Consider the following 26,645-nt stretch of genomic DNA (forward strand, 5'->3'; position numbering starts at 1 on the left):
ATGCCTGGAGAGGGCGGAGGCAGCTGCTCGGCTCCGGCTGCCCGCCACCCCAAGCAGAAGCGTAAGGCCCACAGCCTGTCCATCCGGCGCACCAACAGCACCGAGGAGAGGCCCCTGGGGACCCACAGAGACATGCTGGAGGGCCAGGTGAGCGACGCACCCAGAGATCCATGCGAGCACGCGTGCATGCGTAGAGAGATGGCGTCCCGATTGGAGGTCGTTTATTTGTCACACGCGGTCATGCAAAGTGGGGTGCAGTTGAAATGATAGCGCTAAAGGATGTGCAAAGCAAAAACAATCATATTCAGAGAAAAATATATACAAAGAAAGCAAATAATACAAGCAAAACAGAAACCCATAATCCAAATATGAATGTATGTAATTAAAGGGAATGATAATAACGTACAGTTTGCAGGCTATTGTGCAAAGGGCCCATTATGCAATGATACAGATTTAAATATATTGATTGATATATTTAAGACAAAGACAAATATACTGTTTTTATATTGATGCCTATTCTGAATAGGTATGTACACATGAGTTGGCATCTGTGGACAATATGTGGGTATTTTTAATTAGTAATTTGTTCTATAAATATAGAAGCCGTGGCATGATTTGCTTACAGTAAAGGCTCATATCTCTGTTGACCAGCGTTTTGATTGTCATGGAGTTTGTTTCTGTGAGAGCCTTGTTTCAAGTCATTCAAAAGACTGCACGATACCAGCCGGTCGAGCAGCATTTTCCCCCTGGTATTGCAACATTCTCATCCACCTCCAGTACTAAGTGTTTACAAGATGAACTTGTCCCAGAGGAAGGTGTTGACACTGTGGGCTTTACTTACTATATGATATTGTTTGTTTGGAGTTTATTTTTGTAAAACTGGCTTACATGTATTTGCATGTGCATTCTTGCTTTTTTTTCCAAGGTAAACAAACGGCTGCACTGTGTATTTTGGGAAAGAAAATATTGTTTATACTGTACTGCCAGTGCAGTAAGTGATTAACTATTACCTCCACTGATAAGCTACATCTCTTCATTTGTGTTTGGTATTGAAATGTGGGAGTGCTATCGACTTGTCTCTGGTAAGGGAGGAAATAGCTTTATCCGGTGGACACTCCTGACTGTCAGGCATCTTTACAACTCTAGTCTAATAAAAAAAAAAAACTCTTTCCTGTTTGATTAAGAACATCCTGGTTATTTTAGTTTGGGAGATGCCTACCAAGTTACACTGTTCAAGGCACATGGGTAGGTGTGCCGTGATCCCTCAGCACTGCATCTGTGTTAATATAATTTTACACGCAGACGCTATTCAAAAAGTTATATTATAAGTTTCTGGCATGTGCAAAATGCCAAGATGTTTGCCTCCAGTGGGTCAATTTTTTAACTTGAATCTAGCTCAATATTCCAATTTAGAGACCTACAAAATAATATAAATGCCTCTTGATCATTTTTTGACTCGTTTGTTGTAGTTGACCAGCATATTGTGAAATCAAGCTATATACTGATATTGTCTTCTTGACACTATCATGAAACTCATTTGTTTGCTGATTGATAAAAATATGATGGCATATCATTATAGTGTCTTTTTCAGAAAGTGGCCTTCAAATGTGCAACCCCCCCCCCCCCCCCCAGTCAATTTTCTCACATTTCCGTGTCAACAAAGCATGAGCTTGAAGGATAGGATTCCTGGTGTTTTTTTTATGAAATTAAAAGACCTACAATTTATGCTACATTTGGCCTAGAAACTATTCTGCTGTTATCATAACAGGGTCATGTATATGAGGAAAGGCTTTTCATTCATAGAAATTTCACGCAGTGTATTACTGATCGCCTTGGATGTTGGATGGTATAACACAGATCCTCTTGGTGGCTCAGTGGTTAGCACTGTTGCCTCACGGTAAGTAGGTTCTGGGGTCGAACTCGACTAGAGGCTCTTCTGTGCCCTTCTGTTTGCGCCCTTCTCACCATGTTTTGGTGCGTTTCCTCTGAGTGCTCTTGATTTCCTCCTACCCTAAATACATATTGGGGTATATTGGGGTTAGACACTCCTGCCGATGCCCTTGACCATGGTTGGTCCCAAATAGTGATAGGCTGAGTCAAATGCTGACACATTGACTAGTAAAGTGATTCTTCTTCTTATTCTTCATCCTAAGCCCCCGTATGTGGAGGTGGAGGTGATGCTTGTAAACATGTGACCTTGTATCACTGTCCTCTAGTTGAGCGGAGGTCTCTAACCATAGTCCCGACACAACAGGGAATTCCCTGAAGGCAGCTTTGTATTTCACGCAATCCCAGGCTCGGAAAGGTCAAAACTTGAACACGCCACCCATGAGGTACATACTCATGTGGGCAAGCGTCGCTTCGTAGCCACCAAAGCTCGGGGCTTCGACACGGTGGCCTTGGGCCGCTGTCTCATTAAGGTTTAATATGGGCTCCTGGTCTGATTAGTCCTTTCACCAGACCTTTTTGTCCGTCGCCAAAACCCACTGGTGCATACGTACAAAAGGCAAACCCCCCCCACCTTCTTTCCTAACGCAAGTCAAACAGGCATCACTTTTTGACACACACACACACACACACACACACACACACACACACACACACACACACACACACACACACACACACACACACACACTGAGTAAACAACTCCATAGATCCCTCCTACTGCCTCAATGGCGTCATCATGCATAGCGGCCATGTAGGGCTGTAGCTTTTTAGGGCTCGCTGCTTACCAGTAAGGGGTGGTGGGGGTGGGGGATAAGGGCCGCTCTGTTTGTTAATTGCCCCCTTTTTTGTGTAACATATGTTTACATGTAGCACGGGGCAGAATGGAGAGCGGGCTTACCACGTTGTGACACACTTCGCTCTGAATGTAGGCCAGAAGAAAGGGCAGCCGATGGCAAAGTATTTAGTTTCCCCAGAGCGGCCAGTGAGCGAGCTGTCAAACGCAGGCTCGAGAATCCATTGTTTTTTTTGTTTTCTGTACTTGTCTTTGCATGCACCACGCATAGTACCGGCCGGTCAGCTTATAACCCAGCTCTTTTAGCAGTGCAGTATGGAGGTAAGTCCCTCTTTAGATTTTGGCAGGTTGGTCTAGATGTAGTCATGATACGACTGTAGCTGTTTGTAGTCTGTAGACAGTTTTGTTATACATGGGACTCCCATCCCACAGCGGGAACCTCACGACCCAAACCATGGACGACTGTTGGATCAACCAATTATGCTTGTAGATGCTCATATTAGACACAGAGGCTTGTTGTTGACACGGAGGCTTGTTGTTGGCATATAACTATGTTTGTGTGTCTCACAAGACATATGTTTGAGTTCCTACTTAGACCTGACCTCCTTGTGTTTTTATATATATATATATATATATATATATATAATCGGTGTGTGTCTGTGTACATATATGATGTGAAGCCCTGTTTCATAATTCAAAATTATTGATGCTTAATCTTGGCTGAACGAAGGTTTGTTTTTGTTTTTTTTCCCCCCAGGATTCCAAGCTTCCCCCATCGTTGCGGAGCAATCTCCTTGACCTGTTTGGCCAGATTGAGCGCGAGTTTGAGAATTTGTACATCGAAAACATAGAATGTGAGTCATCCATAAGTGATTCATGGCAACATATGTGTTTTTATAGTGCAAATGGACGTACATTTTCTTCGCCCTCGTAATTTCCATGGTCACATTTGTAAGACAAAAAATTGTGTCATGTTGATATCTTTACCATTTGCTTTATTGTGTACTTAGTTCGTTAGTTGGGTAGTAACCTAAAACTGAAGATTTGTAACAGTGAATTTGTTGTTTTTTTTTTTTTTCAGCAGGACAAAATATTTTGCATGTAGATCACCTTAATTTAAAGGGGGAAAAAAAAAAGTATCGAAAAGAATGTTAAGGAACTGGTATCAAACCCAAAGTATCTGTTTCAATGGTTTTTAAATAAAACATACAGTATAAGTACTGTACTTTGGCAAATTATAGGCCAAATCAAATATGTAATTGTGTATGTTATTAACACAACGTCACCATTTAAAACATCACAGTGCGGCGTGAGATTGATTCTCTGAACGACCGTCTGGCAGGCGATGGTCAGATTGTGGATGGCGGAGATCCCAACAAGGGAGTGCTGAAAGCAAAAGGTACAGTTTCTTTCTCTTTTCCATCTGTGTCTGCATACTGTGTGTGGTTCTCTTAGACATTTTAATATAAAAAAGGGATTTCAATAGAAATAACTATTTATAAATAGGCTTGGGTGATCATGCCAAATTCCAATTGGTGATCGCTTGTGGGTCGCAATCGCCAAATTTTTGATTCTATCGGGAGCGGGAGGGGGATGCAGGATTTATTATTTAAGTAAAGTATTTATACAAAAACATTTAGTTTTTACTAAATGAAGTTCCATAGCAAAGGGGACACGTGTGTGACGTGGCACGGGACAGTGGGGACATACAGGTTTTTTTGGAACGGTTTGGACGGTCCGCGACAGTCCCTTAACTCAGACGTGTTTTTTATTTTAAATTTTATAATTTTGTTTCATGCAAGTAGTAAACAAATGAAAATAAATAGATAAAAAACACAGGAAATTAAAACACTGCAAAGCATGGGATTCGGAAACTGACGCGCGCATGGTACACCACTGTCTGGAGGGAGGAAAAAAAGAAAAAAAACAATACTCCAGGCAACTTCTCTGATACCTCTTTTCCAATCTGGACTGTCGATAAAATAGACAAGAATGTCTCTGTATCATTCCGTCGTTTCATATCCGATTTAGAATCCAAAATCAGAAGTTATTGACTTTTTTTCCTGCATGCGGGACAATGAAATGTTTTGAGTGTGGGTACCGCTCCGTAGGGCCTCGCTCTGTGAGCGGAGAACCCCCATGCTCCCCGCTGGGCTCCGAGCCACTCCTGCACCGCCCCAAGCCGGACCTCTGAACCGGAGGAGCCTCTTTTCATTTTCCATACAAGGAAGAAACTAAGGAAACCAAATAAATTTCATCTGAAAGAATATGAAAGAAATTCCATTTCTATGGTCGTTGATTCAGACTATACACTTCACAATGAGGGTTAGAAGAACACATAAAGTCACAACGAGAGGGAAAACTCCACAGTCATTTTTGTTTACACGGAATACAAAAACACTTTAACAAAATGAACTTTGCAAATAATCAATAATAAATCCAAGAGAGGTCTGAGTGGAGTGGGAGAGAGCGGCTCTCTCCTTCTCCACTCCTGCCCTGGGGGATCAGTTTCAGAAAAGCGGTAAACTGCACTCACACCATTTCAATGCCCGGATTTTTCCTGGCAGATTAAAAATTGAATAAATCGTCTGTCATTAATGTCAATCCCGATCTACTCCATCGATTGCTGAATCTGCCAAAGCGTACTTATAAACGTATAAATGGTGGACAAAAGTGCTGGTATCTTCCTGAAAATAGCGACATTTCACTTATTTCTTATTGACAAATGGATAGTTTTTTCCACTGCTACCAGAGCAATGTTGGTAACCGTGCATTTTCTAATTTTCTTAGACAAAGTACAATTATGTGCTGAATGGCGGCTAAAATCCAAACAGCAAGGCTTTGTTCTGTAGGGTATATCCACCCCGTGCTGCTTTATTAGGTATTATTGGCAGTAGTAGTGAAAGTTGTCGCTTTTTGTCGTCTCTCCACCGTGCAGCCAGCCACAGCACCAGCCAGCTGTCCCAGAAGCTGAAGACAACCTACAAAGCCTCCACTAGCAAGGTAAGGTCCCTGTGGCGCTCAGAAGATTAGCCATCTATGTAAATATTTGAGCCGTTTGGATTCAAGGCCGGGTGAATGATTAGCGATTGTCAAAAGCCTCCTTGTTACTTAACGTGAGACGGGAAGACTTGGCTTTTTATTTTCTTATAATAAGGTCACGAGTCGCAAAGAGAGAGCGGTCAATTGAGAATGTCCAGTGATCCATCCGAATTTGGCCCCTCTGCTTATGCCTGCTCGGCAGCACAATGCAACATAATAGTTCACAAATATTTTAAAAGCCATACAATTAATAAATACAAGCAGAGATTGTTATTGTAAAGGCAGCTATTGGAGAGTTCACGACTGTGCAGTTTTGAGCACGTTGAGCCTGTTTTTGAACGTTTCTTAAAAATAGCGAAAGTGCCGAGCTCCACGTCCTCCTCACTGGGATGGAAAAGGCATGGTTTTACAGAACGTTTAAAGGCAATCACTCGGTCGTCTCTCAGTGATTATTTTAAGGGGGGGCGTGCAAGGTTAGAAATTCACCTTGTTTTCTGCTCTAACTTTCCGGTGAACTGAATAAAATTGCAGTTCTTCCGTCTTTTTTTCCCTATTGTCAAATAAATATGTGACTGATATATGTGAAGATGTGAATATATGACTTGATAGGAGGTTACCCTTTAAATATAATTAATAACCCCAATTTTTATTTTTTTACTCACATGACCCACAAACCCACAAACATGGGTTTGACTTTAGATAAACCACTTGAATATATTTAGGCAACAATTCTCATACGTTCATTCATATCTCTCAAATGACTATTATTCGTTTGGGGGTTTGGACAAATGAGGTTCTGCCGTGATTATATTACAGTAGTGGTAGTTTTTTTTTTTTTTTTTTTTTCAGCTTTTGTTTGTCAAGGGTATACAGGGACTTGAGGATTGTCAGTCCTGCCTAAGGCCTAATCGGTGAGTTACACAATATGATAAAATGAGAAGACCAGAGTGTACAAGGAGATTATGTGGAGACGACCAATTGGAAACGGACAAACCCCAAATATTTAATTTGTGCTATTTTTTTTTTCCATCATATGTTCACAGGGAATTAAAAAAAATAAATGATCTCTTCCTCTCATTCTCTCACCGATGTAGCACTTGTACATTTTCCACGGCAAAGTAGGTGGACCTTGCAACTTCGGTGTGGCCACTTGGGAGTTGTGGGGTGGAGATTCATGGGTAATGTCCACGATGCTCAGTTTGGCATGGGAAACTGCAGAGTGAAGTCTAACCTTTGACCCCTGGACTCCTTCTGACCCCTCCGCACCCTTTCTTTTCGGCTATCGGTCGCAGGAAAGCCAGGAAGGCGGAATGTCTTGACTTTGTCGTCTATTCGTTCAAACGGAGAAAGGGAAGCCGCCCGTCTCCGGTTTCAGGCGTTAGCCGTGAGCTGCGCTGCCCGGCCTAATTAAATAGCCAATTACAGAGCCTTTTCTGGCTTATTCTTTTAATGCCATGTGAACAAATAAGTGTTTTGCCTAAACAAATGGATTTTTCAATTGGCCTATCGAATCACTTGGGTATCTCAATTTGAGAATTGGCTCTTAAAGACCACCGGTTTTTGCTCAACCCCTTCCTTTGCCACTTGAAATAATGACACAGATTGAAGCGATATTCATGCAATCATATTTTGCTTTCACAGGCAGTGTTTGTCAACTAGGTTTTCAAAATAAAATATACCCCCCCCCCCCCCCCCCAAAAAAAGGGAAAGCCTGCCCTCTCCTGTGTAAGAGAAGAAAATTGCATTTATCCCCTGACTGAACATTCAGCACTCCCGCAGAGCACTTAGAAAAAAAAAAAAGATAGCGTCCTATTAAAGCGAAATACCACTATTAAATTCACCGTAACCCCATTTTCCCCCGTTAGTCAAAAGGAGCTATTCTAAGCCGTTTCAAAAGGCTGCCCCTGAGCCTTTAAGAAGCTGAAAGTTGCGTCGGCATTACGTTGTTCCGTTTGATTTTGGTGCCGGGGATGAGAGAGGGAACGAGGGTTCAAGGGAGGACTTCAGAGTGTGAGGTCATGATGAAACCTACAGCTAACGTAATACAGTACATACTGTGTATATATAACAACTAATTCTGTCAAAACTCAGAGGTCCCTGCACTAATGCCTTTCCCCCGCTAACGGGTCATCTGTGAGTGTCTACGATGGTTGAATGAGTTTGCTTGGACAGCTCAGCTTTGTTGTGCAAATGTCATGGGAACGGGAGACCAATAGAAGCATAACAAACAAAAGACTCGCGAGGCGTAGTTTTGGCGCTTTGCCGCTTGCATCTAATGGCGATTAACTGCAGTCCTCATCGTTTGGGCAGCCATTGCCACCCAGCAGCATGACCCTCCAATGGCCCTTGGAACCTTCTTGGTCCTACAGCAACGCGAGTCAAACGTTTAACCACGAGCGATTCGAGGATCCAAACGCCTCTTCTTCTGCTCTCATCTTTGAATGTACTCACTCTGCATCCCACCGCCAACCCCCGGCAGATCGTGTCGAGTTTCAAAGCCACCGCCGGCTCCAGGGCTCTGTGCCAGCTGCAGAAGGAGTACGTGGGCCACAGGGACGGGATCTGGGACCTGAGCGTCACCCGGACGCAGCCGGTCGTCCTGGGAACCGCCTCCGCAGGTTCGGATCACTCTTCCCTCATCCGTCCGACCTTTTCCCTAATCGGTTTGATATGCTTTAGGTATAATTCAGTCCAAGATGTCTGCACTCTAGTAAGGGAGATAACGACGGTCACAACAGTCATTATTGTAATTCTCAAATGAAAATGAGATAATGGCGACGTTTAACTATTAAATAATTTTGCTGGGGACCCTGTTGAATATCTTGCAGCATTGAAATGTTCTGCTTTTGTAATTAGGTGAAATTGATATTCTTATTTATTGTTCATAATGCTGTATTTTTGTAGTGAAATGTATGATATGATGATGGTCAGTTGTCTCCCCACAGACCACTCTGCGCTGCTATGGAGCATAGAGACGGGAAAATGCCTGCTGAGGTATGCCGGCCATGCTGGATCAGGTGAGGGGAGATTAACCTTTCAAGGGACCATACAACCGTATACGATATGATGTAATGATCCAAAATAAAATAAATGGGGTTGGCTCAAATGTATTTGTAAGATCAGTGCAAGTCCTCAGTGCAAAAAAAATCGGACTTTATCCATTATCCATATAATTATGGATATAACGATGTTGTTGTTGTTGTTCCACATTGTCTCCACAAGAGGGTGGTATGTAAAATCGAGTTGTATTAAAAGCGCTTTGTATGTAATAATAATGTGATAAACATTACTTTCCTTTAGAGTTGGGTCGTTAGACTCTGCATCATCCTGCGGTGTCTTTCTTACGACGTTAACGTGTCAGAGAACTGGTGTCGCGTCCGATTTGTATTTTCTGGTTGAAAGCGCGTTTAGAAGCGTCAATGCATGACTTCACAGTGGCAAAGTTCATGTTCTGATGAAGTGTGTCGTCTCTTCCCCCAGTCAACTCCATCAAGTTCCATCCCACCGAGCAGATGGCTCTAACAGGTAAAGGGGTGTGTGTGTGTGCGCGTGTGGGTGTGTGCGTGTGCGTGTCATGTTTGATGAATGAATCACCATTCCTATTCAACCTCCTTCCCTGTCTTTCTCTCACCATTTTCCTCTCATCCGCTCTCCCAATTTACTCTGACATCCATCTCTGTCCATCGAGCGACAGCTCCAGAAATCCATTTGTCACTCCAGTTTCATTTATTTTTTTTCTATGCGTGTGTTCATGTAATCATTTTTCTGTGTCCCCCCTCCACCCCGCAGCCTCTGGGGACCAGACGGCCCACATCTGGCGCTACATGGTGCAGCTGCCGGCCCCACAGCCCCAACCAGATGTCAGTGTGAGTGCCACCCCATGCCCCGGTCACCAGAGTCATTAAGTCACTTGCTCATTCAAATTTTGAAATTGAATTTGCAGAAATGTCTCACTTTTCTGCACCAAACTAATATTGCCATTAACAGGGTTCTTACCAGGTCCTTGAGGTGCTTGAAATGTTTTAATTTCATCCACAGAAATTTAAGTACTGGAGTACCTTGAGATAGCCCCTTTTGTGCTGAACTGCTTGAAAAGTCCTTGGAAAAAACACAACCATTGAAATTCTGTGATATTTCCCCTGGTTTTGTTATTCAAATCGTAGCGTAATACATTTTTTCCATCACCTTTACGACAAAGATTAATTGGAATGGTTGGAAATACACACTTATAATTAGGAATGCACTGATTGTGAAATTCTGGGCTGATACGATGTTTAAAATAACAATTTATCCAACGCCAATACCGATGTTTTCTGAGTTCCCCTGCCTTCAATGCAGCTTCACTCACAGTTTTCCAAGTTCCATGAACGCAGCATCACTTCCTGCTTGGAGCGCTGCAGAGAGCCGTGTTCACGTCTTCTACAATCGGTCGCAGATGGCGTCGTTCTCTCGGGCGGATATTAAAATAGAAAATGCTAAAATGGGTCGCCAAATATACTTTGGTGGCCGTTAATATACCTGGGCGGCCCACCAAAGTGAAGTCTGTGTGGGGAACAGTCGATAAATATCAGCCATCTGTGAATGCCATATTTGCTGATAGGCCGATGGCAGTCAACAAGATGAATATAGGCCGATATCGATGTACGGCAGTAAAACGGTGCATCACTACTTATAATATTAGATGACAATGATAATAATAATAGACGTATACAGTATATATTTACAGATAAACCGATATAAATAATAGACCATGAAATTACGATTGAATATGAATAAAAATCACGTTGAAAATTGATTCTATTTTTTTTCCCGTATGTCCTTGAAAAAAAATAGTGCTTAAAGAAGTACTTGAAAGTCCTTGAATTTCATTTTGTAATGAACCCTGCATTCAATTATTAAGGCAGGGGTCTCAAACTCAAAGTACCTGCCCAGGTTGTCTTCTCCTAGGGTTTTAATATCAAGGGGAAAAGTGTTTATTTTATTTTTCAACATTTTTACATATCTTTAATAAATGTATTTAGTAGATTTAATATTATGTCTGTTAAAATTTGATTTTATAAATATATTTTGGAGATTTAAGAAACAATCGATAAGAGACCCAAGCAGGGGTCGACTGAAACAAAAATCCAAGCCGGGAATTTGTCTCCATCCTAGGCCACCCTGTTCACGCAAACCACCAGAGCGGTAATTTTGTATTCATTTATCTATTTGTTGATCTAACGGGTACCCGACTAGTTTGTCTGGGAGGAAAGTTATCCAGATTACAAAATTCAACAAATGGGGACTGACCAACAAGTAGCCTATCTGAGTTTTCAAGGTATGCTGCAGCTATGGGTGCACCCTCAAAAACTAACTAGGAATACACCAATCATAGCACATACAAATGTACAAGGCTAGACACAAGACAATTGGCCTACACTTTTTAAAAAGAGGATGAGATACAGAGTTAGTTCAAATGATTATCTTTATATTCAGGCATTAATGATAAAGTAATAAAATGAACTTAACATAAAAAATCATATATATTTTTATTAATATATGATCAACATTTAGTGGGTTGCGTTAAATTGTCTTTGGGCCTTGATGTGGCCCCCGGGCATATGGTTTGACACCCCTGAATTAAACAGTGTAGTGTAATGAGGAGAGTAGGCCATTTAGTTTGTTTTGTGAAAAGATTTACACCTTGAAGTCCTGAGTGTTGTTTTGCTTAGTTAACAAATGGCAGTATTTCTTTTTTTAATCAATATTTACTAATGTTTTTACTTTGGGGAGTAATTTCTCCTTCAGAGCCAAAATAAGCTCATATTAGATCAACCAAACCGTCTTTGTACGTGTCGTGTTTCCTTTAACACTGAGAGCGGCTTCAAACGGCGAGATCAAAACACCACTAGACACTTGAATAATCATAAATACATTGATGTCACTAATGAATGAGAACATCAAACCGGGGGCTGTTGTCCTGTCTGACGAACCCAAACGCCTCATTAATTCAACACACACCTCCTTTGAAATACACTCGCCCACACACTCCCTCAGTACCAGCCTACGACCTAATTTGTGTCGTCAGGGAAGCTTTAAAGGTCACAAATTGTGGAAAAACTCACCTTTTCAGCGCTTGTGCAGATATATTTGGGTCTCTGAGGGGCCTACTAACACACAAACTGTGAAACAAGACAACTCAGTCAGTTTTTTGTGAGATGCCTAGGTCAGAAAACATTCAACAAGCCGCTCAGATTTGCATTCCACTCCTACGTCAAGTGGGGGCTCGTTAGAATGAGACCACCCTCACCCGAGTAACTCCACCCCACGGCTTGGGAACTACCTTTGCGAAGGTGCGACATTTTCTTCTTGCGAGCGCCAGGCCCACGAGCGTTATGTCGTAGCTAAGAGCTAAGCATGACCACGAAACTTAAAAAACAAAATAATAATTGTGCTGTGTGTTTCTTTCCGTGTTTAGCACTAAAAGTTTCTGGCGTTACTTGCTGCAGGATCCACAATAACTTGTACGGTATTAGTTTGTTAGTTGAATGTCTGTAAGATGAACTCCGTCTAATCAACACTCTTCATTAACGGGGAGAGTAAAATGAACTAGTTCCAGAGTGGTGTGTGGGGCACAGCAGCTTATTTGCATGCAAAGCTACAGACACAGCCCGTTGAGAAAAGGACTGAAACAGAGGGCTACAGAGGCATGCTAGAACGCATAATCTGAGGGGTATTTTCAGCAAAACTAAAAAAAAACTAAAAAAGGTTTTGGAGACCTGAATTAATCTGTTGAAAAGGTGTATCACATTGTCACGTCAGTGTGATACTTCATTGAAAAGCTCCCCAACATTACTTGATCATTTGACCAGATTTTGGATTATTGATTTCGGGTTGTTCACACTGTTATATCCTTACTATTTTTTGGCTTTGACCCTCGCCTGAACTGTTTTTCGGATTTTGGAACGTGGACTTTGGCTTGACTAGCACTCGGCTAGTGCTAGTTAACCTGTAGCTTAGCATGTTGCTAACTTTGCATGCACCAATTCCTACCTCCTTGGACTGTGAGAACTGTTTGCGCCTGGTTGACAGACTCAGCGCTCGAGAGAAGTCTGTCTTCAAAGAAATCCACAACCTGCGTGTGGTTGTGAAGAAAAAGGATGAACTGTTTGTGTGTCTGGCCTCAATCGCCAGCGCTCAGGCTGAGCACATCTCCTGCTCCATGTCCTCGGCTGTGATGGGACAACACTTTGACACCACTCTCCTTTGGCCCGGATCCATTCTCACTGTGGGTGAGTCGGTCCATCTGATAGAGGAGCCATGGCCCAAGTCCCGGACCTGCTCCACCCCTGAGCCCTGGACCCTGACGGCGAGCGGTGGGCGGCGATGCGAGCGCTCCTTACACTGCTCTATGCCAGAGACTCTCCGGCTGGAGAACAGACTTTCAAGCCTTGGAGCCCACAGTCGATGTCAGGGATACGCGGGAGCCCCCCCCCCCCCCCCCCCCCCTTTGGAGGCGGGGGATCGCTGTCCTCCGTGGTATTGAGGACACCAAGCAATCTCTTCTGCCACCAGCCTCATCTCCACCGCCACCAGCCTCCTCCTCTAGTTCCATGCCTGAGAGGTCTATCCAGTGTTCCGTCCATCGCCACGGGAGGCACGCTCCCCTCCACTGCCGCCAGCCTTCTCTTCACCACGCAGAACCCCTGCCTCGCTCCTCTGTTGGTGCGCACCGTGGGACATCCTCCAGGGCGTCTGCGGTAAAACAGTCATCCGTTGTCCGCCATGTCCAGATCAACAGGACATCAACATCACCATCCGCAGCTGCTTAACCATCACCTGTCTGTCTCCACTGTTGTGGTGCATGTGGGGACGAACGACCTTAAAAGCTCTCCTCACCTTAATAACACGCGTGTGACTGCACTGCACTCTGTCGCCCCATACCAAGACAGAAAGTCAAAAAAGCATCCTGCAACCCTGTCTAAATGAATCCACCCAGGAACTAAAGAGAGACTGTAGGAGGAAGGAACGGAAATGGAAGAAGATTGGTTCAAACATATTTCTTGACATCTGGAAAGGCGCTATGCAAAATTATCAAAGGGCAGGTAAAGAAGTAAGAGCAGCTTTCTTCCCTATCCTGATTGTTGCAAACCATTCCAACCCCAGAATTTTATTTAAGGTAATTGGCTCCGTGATCACCCTCTCCCCCTGTCATCTTACTGAGGCCTCACCAGAATTGTGTGAGGAGTTTTTAAACTGTTTTGCTAATAAAGCTGATAGTACAAGACAGGAAAATACGGCCCCTGACCAAGTTATACATGCCAGGAGGGACATTGACAGTTATTTTAGCAATTTTGAAACTGTGTAACTATCATTTTTACTTGAAACTCTATCCCACATGAAATCAACCACGTGTAGCCTTGATATTAACCGCACCACATTTCTTAAAGAGGTGATTGACACAATTGGACCCAGTATATTATGTGTTATAAATACCTCGCTGGAGAAAGGCATTTTTCCTCCTGCTTATAAACATGCTGTGGTCCATCCTCTTTAAAAGAAATCTAACCTTGATCCCTGTGTTCTTAACAATTTTAGCCCCATTTCTAAACTTCCACTTCTATCAAAGGTTTTAGAGAAGGTGGTATCAACCCAGCTTTTGGCTTTGACTGTATCTGACCTAATAACATCTTTGAGAAATTCCAGTCAGGTTTTCGAGCTTTACATAGTACAAAAAATGTGATGTCTGTTGCCAGAAACTTGGGAGTACTATTTGACTCTGACCTAAACTTTGAACAACTAATTCAAAGAGTTGTCCAGTCCTGCCTCTTCAGCTGAGAACCATTTCAAGAAACAAACCAATGCTATCACACAGCGACCTGGAAAAGTAATCCCCACCGTCATTTTCTCACGACTAGACTACTGTAACTCCCTCCTTTCTGGCATCGACTGAAAGTCACTCTCTCGCCTCCAACTAGTTCAGAACGCAGCAACTAGGCTTCCTACCGGTTCAAAAAGACGACGTCACATCACCCCAATCCTGGCTTCTCTCTATTGGCTCCCTGTTCGATACAGAATCGATTTTGAGATTTTACTGATCACTTTTAAAGCACGTCTGGGTCCGACTCCAAGCTACATAACAGATATGTTGACCCTATATGAGCCAGTGCGCGGCCTTAGATCCTCAGGCGGGGCCCTCCTGGCTGTTCCAAAGTCTAGACTTAAAACTGAAGGTTACCGCGCCTTTTCTGTCCGGGCCCCTCGACTTTGGAACGACCTGCCTGAGGAGATCAGGCTGGCTGAGTCGGTGACTTTTTTTAAATAACCTCTCAAAACCCATTTTTATGAAACTGCTTTTATATGATGTCGCCCCCTTTTTTTTTTTTTTAATCTATTTTACTTTTTACTTATTTTTTCCTTTATTTATATTTCTTATCATATAATATCTATTTATTTTTTGTCTCACGAATGAATGAATTTAATTCCTGTTTATTAATGTTCCTTTGCGTTTTAAATTCATGATCTGAACACTGCTTTTTTTCCCATCCGTCAAAGCACTTTGTAAACTGCTGCTTTGTAAATAAAGCTATTGTTATAAATATGTGACCTTTCAATTGTTTTTTGTGTGTGTGTATTGGTTCACAAGAAGATGGTGAAATACATTTTTTTTCTTCTCTTGGTGAATCTGATTTTAAACTTCATTGGTTTTTGTTTTATATCTTACCGTGTCCATTTAATTAAATGTTATTTTATATTCCCACTCAGTCTGGCTTTCTTAATTTGTGCTTATTTTATGCTCCCTGCAGCATACCTGTAAAGCACTTTGTAACTGTATGTTTTAAAAAGTGCTGTTCAAATAAAAATGTACTTACCGAAAAATTCCCATGATGGGAAGTCTGATGTTTTATTTTTATTCTTTAAAATAGGAGTTTTGGTCTGACGATTCTTTAATGTGGTATTTTGAATGTATGATGATTATCGTGTCACCCAAAGGCCCAGTGCGATGACGACCAGGACTCGTCAGACCGGGAGGAGGGCGAGGTGGATGGCGAGGGCCCCGGCGAGGTGCCCACCATCCGGGTCGCCACGGCGGCGCTGAAGAGCCACCAGGGCGTGGTGATTGCTGCCGACTGGCTGGTGGGCGGCAGGCAGGTGGTGACGGCATCCTGGGACCGAGCGGCAAACCTGTACGAAGTGGAGAACTCTGAGCTGGTGCACACGCTCACCGGTAAGGACGTAGATGGGCGTCTTAAGAGGACAAAAAAAAAACATACGTTCTTTCTTAAAATTTGTCTTCCCAACACTTTTGTGAATCTGACCCCTTGTTGCTGGCATTTAACCTTTATAAGTGGTTAAATATGATCTTTTAAATAAGGAGATGGCTGCTAAACAGTAAATAATGGAAAAAAGCAAATTTTATTGTTTCTATAATTATAAATGTAAAAAAAAAAAAAAAGTACTTAGCAATGACCACTGATCAGTTAAAACTACGTACATAACTTTGACACACTTTTTTACATCTGCTAACAAGTGTTTACCTATGCTTAAGATTATTTTTCTAAACTCTTAATACAGCAACACACCTACGTCGCACAATTAACCACATAGTTAATTTTCTGCTTAAATCCACATTTTGTTCATTAAGTACCAACTCTACATTTCAAAACGCAAAAAAACACGGAAAACCCGACTCAATATGAAATCCTTCTTTCAAAACACTAGCACATGTTTTCTATCCAAGAGCGAACATACGTATAGTCAATCGTAAAGCACAAAGACTTTCAAAATACTAACAGTTGATGGCATGACCAAACTGCATTACTTATCAGGTTTCAGTTCTACCTGCCTACAATAGACAATTTGAAATCCATTGTTTTTTATAATGAATTTTCCTTGTACTGGAAACCACTACATTTTTTGGTGTGTGAGTGTCGAATGCGTGGCAGCATACCGTCTAAAATGAGTCATGAATGAGTCATCTTTACTGTATAGATTGTAATGTCTGAAAACAATTGTAGGAGCCAGATTTGCTGCAGTAAAATCTTTATTAGCAACATGAAATCGCTGCCAGTGATCAACAAAAAATCCAACATACATGGCCTTTGGCTCCAAATGTGTAGAAAAATAAAATACAGAAAAATACATTGAACAGGCACAGAAAAGGAAGAAAACACCAAAATGCACAGTCCCAGTCTTATCTATACAATCTTCAGCATTTGGCCACGTGTTCTCCTCCACATCGCATCCTTTGTCGTTTCTCGCTATGCACCTTGGATAGAGACGCTTGGCATTCCTTAGCCCTCCCTGGCAGTCTTCAACTGAGATTTCTCTTCCGCCGGCATCCATTGCATCCAGGAGGGACATTTGGTCATGTGGCCGATGATCATACACTTTCCACCTCCAGGCAGGAAGAAATTCCTCAACGGGGTTGAGGAAAGGCGAGTAGGTTGGGGTGGGACCATTCTTGGATGGCCTTCAAACCAGTTTGTGATTGCATGCGAGTGTTGGGGTGCTACATTGTCCCATGCAATCACGAATGGCCTCCCGTTTCCTCCCACCTGTTCCCTTTCTGATTCGTGTACCAGTTGTTGGTGGAGGTCATCTCAAACCAAAATGAGGCGCTCAGTGTTGCCCGGACCAATCTGGCATTTCTGCAGGACCAACCCAGCACTCGAGATTGCAGCACACACAGTGGCCCCTTTTCCCGACAAGATATATTGGATAGACGCCGTACCTGGATGCCTTGGTGCCGGAGTTCCTTGACCCGCTCACTGTTCCTTTCAAAGGGAACTGTGTACAACAGTTCACAAGAGTGTTTCACTGATCTGTTCATTCAAAAATGCTTATCAGCTGTTTCAATGTAGCTTTTGAGCTGCTGTTGTTGCAGAAGTAGAGGCTTCATACTATATTCAAGCTTTTGAACATTAGGTTAATTTCTGGCATTCTGTCTGTGCAAGCATCCCAGGCATGTGTGCAAGCATTTGTAAATAACTTTGGTTTGGGTAAGCTTGTATTTAAAGAAAATGTATGAATTTTAGGAAGGTGTTAATTGACTGCATATTTTGTGAAGACAACATGACTTTTTTTAATGGTATGATCAACAATGGATGAATGATGTGTTAATTGTGTTTAGAGTCTTGAAAATGTGACAACATAATGGACAAAAGGATGTGAGCGATTGTTTAAAAAAAAAAAGTAATTTAATTAACACTCGCGCTAACTAAACGCTAAACATCCGTCTGTTGGTTTTGCTTTGACGGTCTAAGGTAATGGTGGTCATAACGCTTAATTAGTAACAAATGATCTTATATTCCCTGCTCGAATACCTAGTAACCCTTTTAAGGGGGAAAAACTGGCACCCCTGCCCTAAGTGTTGACCAGAGCAGAGTAAACATTGAATTGAAGGAAATTTGTGCAGTGTAATTGAGCATAGTGTGTGTGTGTGTGTGTGTGTGTGTGTGTGTGTGTGTGTGTGTGTGTGTGTGTGTGTGTGTGTGTGTGTGCGTGTGCGTGCGCGACCTAGGTCACGACCAGGAGCTGACCCACTGCTGCACCCACCCCACCCAGCGCCTGGTCGTCACCTCGTCCAGGGACACCACCTTCCGGCTGTGGGACTTCAGGGACCCCTCCATCCACTCCGTCAACGTCTTCCAGGGACACACCGAGTCAGTCTGAGAGACACACACACACACACACACACACTGCAGCTACTCACCATAGAGGGGTTCTTAACCTTTTTCATCCCAATATCCTGCTTTTAGGTCCCAAAATCCTTGCGACAACAGCAACTAGAGAGCGTCACAGGAGCTAACCCCATTTGTAAAAATGTCTTTCAGAGATATACTTTATTCACTTTATTCATATGTTATACCCCCGATGGGAAATTGCAGTGTCAGTGACAGTTTACATATAAAACGGTAAACTGTACACAATCAAATATGACAATATACACTAAACCTGATGATGAACAATCGAATTTCATTTTGTAATGCCAGAACAAACCTTGTCTTCCTCATCTTGTTCAGTTCCTCTTTCCACCACAAGATGGCGGTATATCATTATGCATCGCCTCTAATCCATCTCCCGCCTCCTATTCAACCCCCCCCCCCCATCTTCGTTTTTACAGTGTCACATTAATTTCCAGGCCCTGTTGCTCTAAGCCAAATCCTCCACTTTCCTCTCATTCATTATTGAGTGCTTCTCTCCTCACTTTGACTGCTCCCTCCCCCCTCCCCTTTCTCTCATTTTCTTTTATTCTAACACTCACTCTCTCCTCTCTCTTCCCCCTCCCTCTCCCTCTCCCTCTCTCTCTCTCTCTCTCCCTCATTTATCTGCCTGTTTGTGCGTTAATCCCCCCCACTCTGTGTAATTTGGCACTCCGCTCGCCATCGAAGGCTCTATCAGGCGTCGCTCGTTTCAAACTACGACGCCGACTGTCAGGCTCGTCTGCGGATTTCAATGGCAGCGCTCTTTTTAAAAGGCAGCTGTGTGTGTGTGTGTGTGTGTGTGTGTGTGTGTGTGTGTGTGTGTGTGTGTGTGTGTGTGTGTGTGTGTGTGTGTGTGTGTGTGTGTGTGTGTGTGTGTGTGTGTGTGTGTGTGTGTGTCTGTGTGTGTGTCTGTGTGTGTGTGTGCGCGCGCCAGGCTGGCAGCCCTTTGATTGTCGGATGAAGGGATTATGTCGTGCGACCCCCAGCACACACACTCCCTCGCTAATTTCCCCCAAAAGACAATCGATGTAATGAGATTAGGCGTCGGCAGCTCTCACTGAGCGACGGCCTTCTTTCCTCCGTTCCCATCCTCCCTGCTTCTCTCTCTCTCTCTCTCTCTCTCTCTCTCTCTCTCTCTCTCTCTCTCTCTCTCTCTCTCTCTCTCTCTCTCTCTCTCTCTCTCTCTCTCTCTCTCTCTCTCGCCCCCACCTCCCCAGATGGGTCGTCTGGGACGGGCGGAGAACCCTCCGAGTTCGGGTTCAGGGTTGTGTTGCGTCGAGCAAGGCGCGAGAGAATTGGTTTTGTCAGCAGAGCAAAAAGAAAAGGAAAGAAGCCAATTAAACTAAAAGCCTAATATGTGCGTGTGTTTTAGAAGACAAGCTCTAAGTCTGTAGTAATTGTTGTGCCGCGGCACAAAACTTGAAGTTTGAGAGCTCGGCCATTAGGGAGGTAATGAGTAGCGCAGGGAAAACCGCCCCGGCTTTTAGGCTGTTCCGACGCACGCCACTTGAAAGTATCTGGTATATTTATCGCAGGGCAGATCAACGCCGTGGCAACGGACAAAAGGCGTCGGCGAAACACGGCACGTCGCGGCTCGGCCACTCCCCCCCCCCCCCCCCCATCCCACCACCCAGGGGGGCCCGCAGTGGCTGAGAGGGAGTTAGGGTTTGAATGATATAATGGGCAGAAGAAGACCGAGGCTTTTTATTTCCTGACGTCCTCAGCAGCAATTACGGCTAATGCGCCCTGACAGCGGGAGACGCCTGTCAAAAGTGCATCGTCTTCCCCCTGAATATAAACATTTTATAGAGGTGTGATCATTTTGCTTGTGATCGCACCACGCCCCCCCCCCCCCCCCAACTGTTCTGCGGTATGTTCAGTCTGAAGGTGTTTCCAGGCAGAATAACCAGCTCAGATCAGCGTTTCCCCAGCTGCGCAACAGTTTAAATGGCTGAAATGAACCCATTATTAAAATAAAGACCTGCTATTACTAGCCTCAGCACTGGTTTCCCTGGACCTCAGCCTCTAATAGAGCAGAGCGGAGTGCGCTAATTAAACTGTAATGCCGTGTAAATGTAAATTAGAGGGCGGTCCAGCCCTGAGCGAGGTGGGAGCTAACCCCTGACGTGTGTGTGTGTGTGTGTGTGTGTGTGTGTGTGTGTGTGTGTGGGTGCGGGTGCGGGTGCGGGTTTTACTAATCGACACCTCCCTAAGTGATGGAAATCTCCTCCGGCTCCCCTTTGTGACTTCCCCTTCACGAGGGGAGTGGGAGCGGAGGAGCCCAGAAAACGTGAACCCGCGGGGGCCGCCGACATAATAGATTGGGAATATTAAGGGGGCTTATTAAGTGACAAGCCAGACCTGACCTCGGCGCCACCGGGCACACTCGCTGTGTGCGGGTGGGTGAGTGGGTGGAGAATCTCGCTCTCTGTTCAATTGGACTCTTTAGGATCCACCATGAACTCCAACCAGCGGCCGTAGCCATTAGCTGTGACTTGTTTCAACCCTATATATACAATGAAATGGCTCTTTCACACACACACAGACACGCACACGCGCACACACACACACACAGGTGTAGGTGGCTTGTAGGGACATCTCAGAAAATATTTGAAGGTCGACTCAAAGCAGCAGTATACAGTTTTTGAGTCATGAATGCATCAGGAAGAACTATATGGAATATTTTAGAATTTTAAAAAGGCATTACATTTTTTTGGATTATGAGGACATTAAATGTGTCCCGACGAATGTGTCCCAATAATGGTGGTGTGCATTCAGGTGTGTTGACCATTTTAAACGATTTACACACACACACACACACACACACACACACACACACACACACACACACACACACACACACACACACACACACACACACACACACACACACACACACACACAGAGGCAGCCACTAGAATACGTACATATTTTCGTAGCTCCTGTGAACCTCTGAAGCTGTGATGCCTGTATATTGAGTGTGTGTGTGTGTGTGTGTGTGTGTGTGTGTGTGTGTGTGTGTGTGTGTGTGTGTGTGTGTGTGTGTGTGTGTGTGTGTGTGTGTGTGTGTGTGTGTGTGTGTGTGTGTGTGTGTGTCCCCCACAGCACGGTGACCTCAGCAGTCTTCACCGTGGGCGACAATGTGGTGTCGGGCAGCGACGACCGCACCGTCAAGGTTTGGGACCTGAAGAACATGCGGTCGCCCATAGCAACCATCCGCACAGACTCAGCCGTCAACAGGTGGGCGCAACAAAACAAACAAACATGTGGTCAGTTGGTTGCAACATGAACCAAACGCCTGTGTCCGGTTGTGCAGGATCAACGTCTCGGCGAACCAGAGGATCATCGCGCTGCCGCACGACAACCGCCAAGTCCGACTGTTCGACATGAGCGGAGTGCGTCTGGCGAGGCTCCCACGCAGCAACAGAATGGTAGCTGGAGCCAGCACGTTGGGGTTTTATTTATGATTATTATTATTATTTTGGGGAGGGGTACAGGCGATTTAGTCCTCTTAATCATAATCAAAGGCTTTAATGCATGTTATCAAGCATATTAGTCATTTATATGTGATTTACTGTATATTTAGACACTACTTGATACTGTATACTACTACTTAAATTTAACATAATTAAATAATAATATAATTGTATTTAAGTTATTTACTATAGTGCTGTTTTGTGCGGGCCTGTGCACATATATGGTTTAAAATTATACTTGTAATGTCAGGACATGTTTAGTGTCCTCATAATCCGAAAAGCTTTCATCCTGTTTTTTTTTATGCATATTCTGATTTATCACATCATTTACTCTATAATTAAGCTTCTATAATTATAGTTGGATTCATGAAGTAATTTACTGTAGAGCAGTTTTACATCTACATAATCCCAGTATTGTTTTTTAAGGTTTTTCTTATAAAGTGTGTGTGTGTGTGTGTGTGTGTGTGTGTGTGTGTGTGTGTGTGTGTGTGTGTGTGTGTGTGTGTGTGTGTGTGTGTGTGTGTGTGTGTGTGTGTGTGTGTGTGTGTGTGTGTGTTAATGGGACAATCCGAACGGCTTTAATGCTGTTTTCAAACATATAAGTCATTTTATATTAGGGTTGCAATGGATCACAAAACTCAGAGTTTTGAGCCTTTAAACATGGCAGTGAATGGAAAAAAATGATCAGATCCAGTCCCAGCAACCAAATTTATAACCTTAATTTAAGTTTTAACTCATAATAAGTCACCCGTCTCACGGTTTCACGTTCATAACAAACAAAATTTCATGTAAAATCGGTTCAGAATTAGTCAAGTTGCAGTCGATTTCGTAGAGGAGTCTTCATCCCTCGTTACACATCGTGTTTGTTTGCTAGCGGCTCGTGAACGCTCCAACATGGAGGACGAGCAGACGCAGAGCGGCGACATTTGCTTCACGCTACCTCGTAAAGTTGCAGCGACATAGCGCAACGTACCGTGAACCAATCATTGCTCTTCAGAGTAAAACACACAGCACGCATCCGCCACTATTTTAAATGCATATTCTGATTTACTATAATTTATTGTATAATTATACTTCTATAATTATAATTGTATATATATTCTATATCTATAATAATTAGATATAGTTGTGCTTTAAATCGACATAATCCTGACTAATATTGTTTTTAAAGCTTTTTCTTGATGACCCTGTAAGTCACGTGTGGGTCTGTGTCCCTGTCTGTCTGTCTCCAGGGCCACCGCCGCATGGTGTGCTGCTCGGCGTGGAACGAGGAGAACCAGTCGTGCAACCTGTTCACGTGCGGCTTCGACCGCCAGGCCATCGGCTGGAACATCAACATCCCGGCGCTGCTGCAGGAGAAGTGACCGCACGCTCGCCCCGCTCGCCCGCACCGTAGGAGGCGCGACACCCCGCACATTTTCAAAATGTCAACGTCAACAAAACCTTGACCGGATTCCAGACGAGCCGAGGCTTTCTCGACCTGCTGCGCGGTAGCTTCCGAAGGCCGTTCCGAAAAAAAAAGCCGGTCCGTGTCAACCGCTTTGTTTTACGTGGAAGTCGATGGGGAGAAGTGCGAGAGACGGCTTTAGGTTCTAATGCACGAGGCCTTAAGAGTTCAAGCCCCGTGTGGGGGGACCTTTCCCCCTTAGCTGGGATTCTCTCCCCTTTTCGTAAATTAATTTTGGAAGCTCCAGGATGCTTCGCTGCATGTAAACAAACATCTATCAACGCTGCTTTAAAAGCTGGCGCGAACAATTTAGAAAGTCTAATTAACAAGCCGTGGTACTTCTGTAGGAAACGCATAACGTTTCAACAAGCCAAACCGGCTCAGATATTATCAAATTTTTCCCTGTGGACGGCGGCGGCCATGTTGTTTGTCCCGGTTAAGCTTGTCGCGTTCTGAACCGGCGAGCGAGAGGTCTCATTTTCAGGCCGCCCGTTCCAACTGACTCCTCCGTTTCAAAGTCCTCGCCGTCGATACGAGCCGCGCTAGATTCGGCCCATTCTGCTTTTTTGGCATATTTCAGCCTTGTGACGCCGTAACTCTGCCTCGTTCCGTGTTTGCGATAAGTCGCCGTTGTTGGATTCACTTTGAAATATTATACAAAAAAACGGTCTCGCGTTTCGACGTCATCTCCCCGTGTTCCGTCATCCGTGTTTCCGCTGGAGTCTTTATCTGCTGTTGTGTCGGTGTCGCGGTGTGTAGCCACGTGTTTACTACTCTGTGTCAAATGAAAGGAAACGCAACTCGGGCCGCGACCTCTCAAACTTCGTCCCCTCGAGGATTGGCGATCGTCTCGCCCGGGGATGTGTCGCTCCGCTTGGCCTTGCGTTTGCGCCCTGCGCGGCGGCCTCAGCGCCGCAGTTCCGCCATGTGTTTTTAATACGCTCGTCATAAAAAGAAAAGTGCCCGTTGTCTAATTTCATTTTCAGCAATAAACTGACCATTCAAAAAGGCTCCTTTCCTCAACAGGAAGTGAGCGGGTTTGACTTGAAATGCAGCGCTGAAGCGGTTACAGTCGCGCAATATCCGAAAATGCCAAGCGACATTTAAGCTGTCATTTGTGGATCGTCGTTGGCATGTTGAATAACTTATTTTCTGAAGATTTTGTCTTTGTGTGCCTGGTGGCTTTGCTGTGTAAAATGTTACCTCTAGTGTGTATAGTGATGTGTTTTTGTATGCTTGACGCAAAAAGTACTTAATTTTCAGATTTGATGAATATAAAGTAGCGGCATGCACCTAAAAGTCTCCGACATGCCATTGAATTACCTTGGACTCGGAACATCAGCGAGCACCTGCTTGTGTTCCATTTCAAAGTGCTGCTAGATTTTAGTTTTTTTTTTTTTTACTTCATAATTCATACATACCGGTATTGGTGATGTCTTTAATCTGCACTAAGCGAGAAGTAATTGTTTCTGTGCATTGTTCGCTCGGAAAAAAACGGATGATTGGGAATATATCCTTTGAATAACGTTGCGTAAGATTGGAAACCGCCCTGAATGGGCTTGAGGAAGACGCATTCATCCAGGCCTTCCTTCATTTGATCTGCTTTGCATACCTTTTTGGTCGCTATGTCTTTTATTACACTTGTATAAATCCACATTAATGTGTGATTTCCTTTTATTTTTTATTTTTTTTCCTATGGACCTCGTGTCTCCCTCTCTCTCTTTTCTTTTTTTTTTTTTTTTTTTTTAAACGCCTTATTTGACACAATTCCCTTTCATTCTATTCAAAGGGAGACGTATCAATGTCGTCACTATCTCACTGCATCCATTTGGAATTTAAAACCGCTCTCTGTGCTGGCATTCCATGTTGCACACAACACGACCAGTAAAAGAACCATGTATACATTTCCACTTAATTAAAAGTAGATACAGTAAGAACCTGCCCTGAAATGTACTCAATTTATTAACAGAAAAACTACCGTCATTCAGTCTATAATACGCCATAAAGTACGACTGTAGGGTGTGCTCGGCGTATCCTGATTGTACAAAGCACAATCAGGATACGCTGTACACAAGTATTGAGCTTAAAGTGCAACACTTAAGTACTTGTACTTTGTTACTTTCCACCACCATACATAATAAAATACTTTTGCTGGAAACCAACTGCAATTCCTTGGACGACCGCTCGAGGGCCGCGTACCCTCGTTTTGGGTGGGTGACGCTGTCCTCGGTGCTGAACTGGCACCCAGGGCGCTGTCCACGGTGCTGATCTGCCAGAAGCGTCGAATGGTGTGGATCGCGTTGGACAAAGAATACCTCGCCCACGGTTCGTTCTGGCATTACAAAACGAAGTTCAAGGGTTCCCACATGCTTTTTTTTTTCCCCCGCACTATATTTTCATTTTTCAAGGACTTGACGCAAAAGCAAATAAAATCCATTTCAATTCATTCATTAATTTTATTTTATATATTTTAAATCTCATTGTCATCTGCTATTATAAGTGTCTATTTCCAACCATGCTGGATTCAATTTACATTTCCCTGGCATCATCTACGTTGTAAAAGCGATTCTGGAACTTTTTTGTGACATTAGGATTTGAATAGCAATACCATGGGGCATATCACAGGTTTTCAATGATTTTACACCATTTTTTCAAGGACTTTTCTACCACTTCAACACAAAAATGGCTATTTTCAAGGTATTTCACTATTTTTATTAGCAGTAGCGGTTAGTTATTGTTACACTACTCCTTTCTGAGGATGGAACTCAAGCACTTCAAGCGCCTCAAGGACCCGGTAAGAACCCTGTATAAATAAAAGTATCCAACTGTTGAATCCAATTTGAATCCACTGTACTTCTAGTCTAACTGCTCTAACAGTATTAAGTTACTGGACTTCATTGAGGAACTACATGACCCAGGCGGTGGAGACATGGAAGGAGAGGGAAAGAAAGAGTATGATGGAGTGAAATAGGAGACGGAGCTTATCTCTCCGCCCTTGTCCATTAGATTAGTCGGCCGGCCATGACCAAGCGCTGGAGCAAATTGTCAATTATGATGTTTATTGTAGACGCACACCGACTCCGCGGCCCGAGGGTGGAGGAGGAGGTGGTGGTGCGGGGGTGCGGCTCAGGAGAAGCACCTTGAATGAAATATTCCCAACTATCCCCCCCTCAACCCAAACCAAACCCCAACCCCCAGGCTCCTTCCACGCTTCACGCTCCTCTCCAGTCTAATTCCACAGCTGGCCTGCG

General features: G+C 43.8%; 1 protein-coding gene across 3 annotated transcripts; it reads left to right on the forward strand.

The window, feature by feature from the left end:
• LOC307244678 (WD repeat-containing protein 37-like) lies at positions 1-25,784 on the forward strand (the record flags this gene model as incomplete). 3 transcript variants are annotated; one of them, XM_080019944.1, is made up of 14 exons in its annotated part: positions 1-147; positions 3,501-3,597; positions 4,047-4,142; positions 5,682-5,746; positions 6,880-6,963; positions 8,265-8,403; positions 8,731-8,802; positions 9,266-9,310; positions 9,575-9,651; positions 15,758-15,992; positions 18,288-18,429; positions 21,577-21,711; positions 21,788-21,902; positions 23,180-25,784. In XM_080019944.1, the coding sequence occupies 14 exons, from the start codon at positions 1-3 to the stop codon at positions 23,309-23,311; spliced, it is 1,581 nt and encodes a 526-aa protein (XP_079876070.1). In that variant the 3' UTR covers positions 23,312-25,784. The 3 variants fall into 3 exon arrangements, with proteins under 3 accessions (XP_079876070.1, XP_079876071.1, XP_079876072.1); XM_080019946.1 differs by lacking the exon at positions 1-147 and adding an exon at positions 2,896-3,064; XM_080019945.1 differs by lacking the exon at positions 6,880-6,963.
• Between the last annotated feature and the right edge of the window lie 861 nt (positions 25,785-26,645).

Source organism: Zeus faber (assembly GCF_960531495.2).
Source record: "Zeus faber genome assembly, chromosome: 19".
In the NCBI taxonomy this organism is placed as follows: Eukaryota; Metazoa; Chordata; class Actinopteri; order Zeiformes; family Zeidae; genus Zeus; species Zeus faber.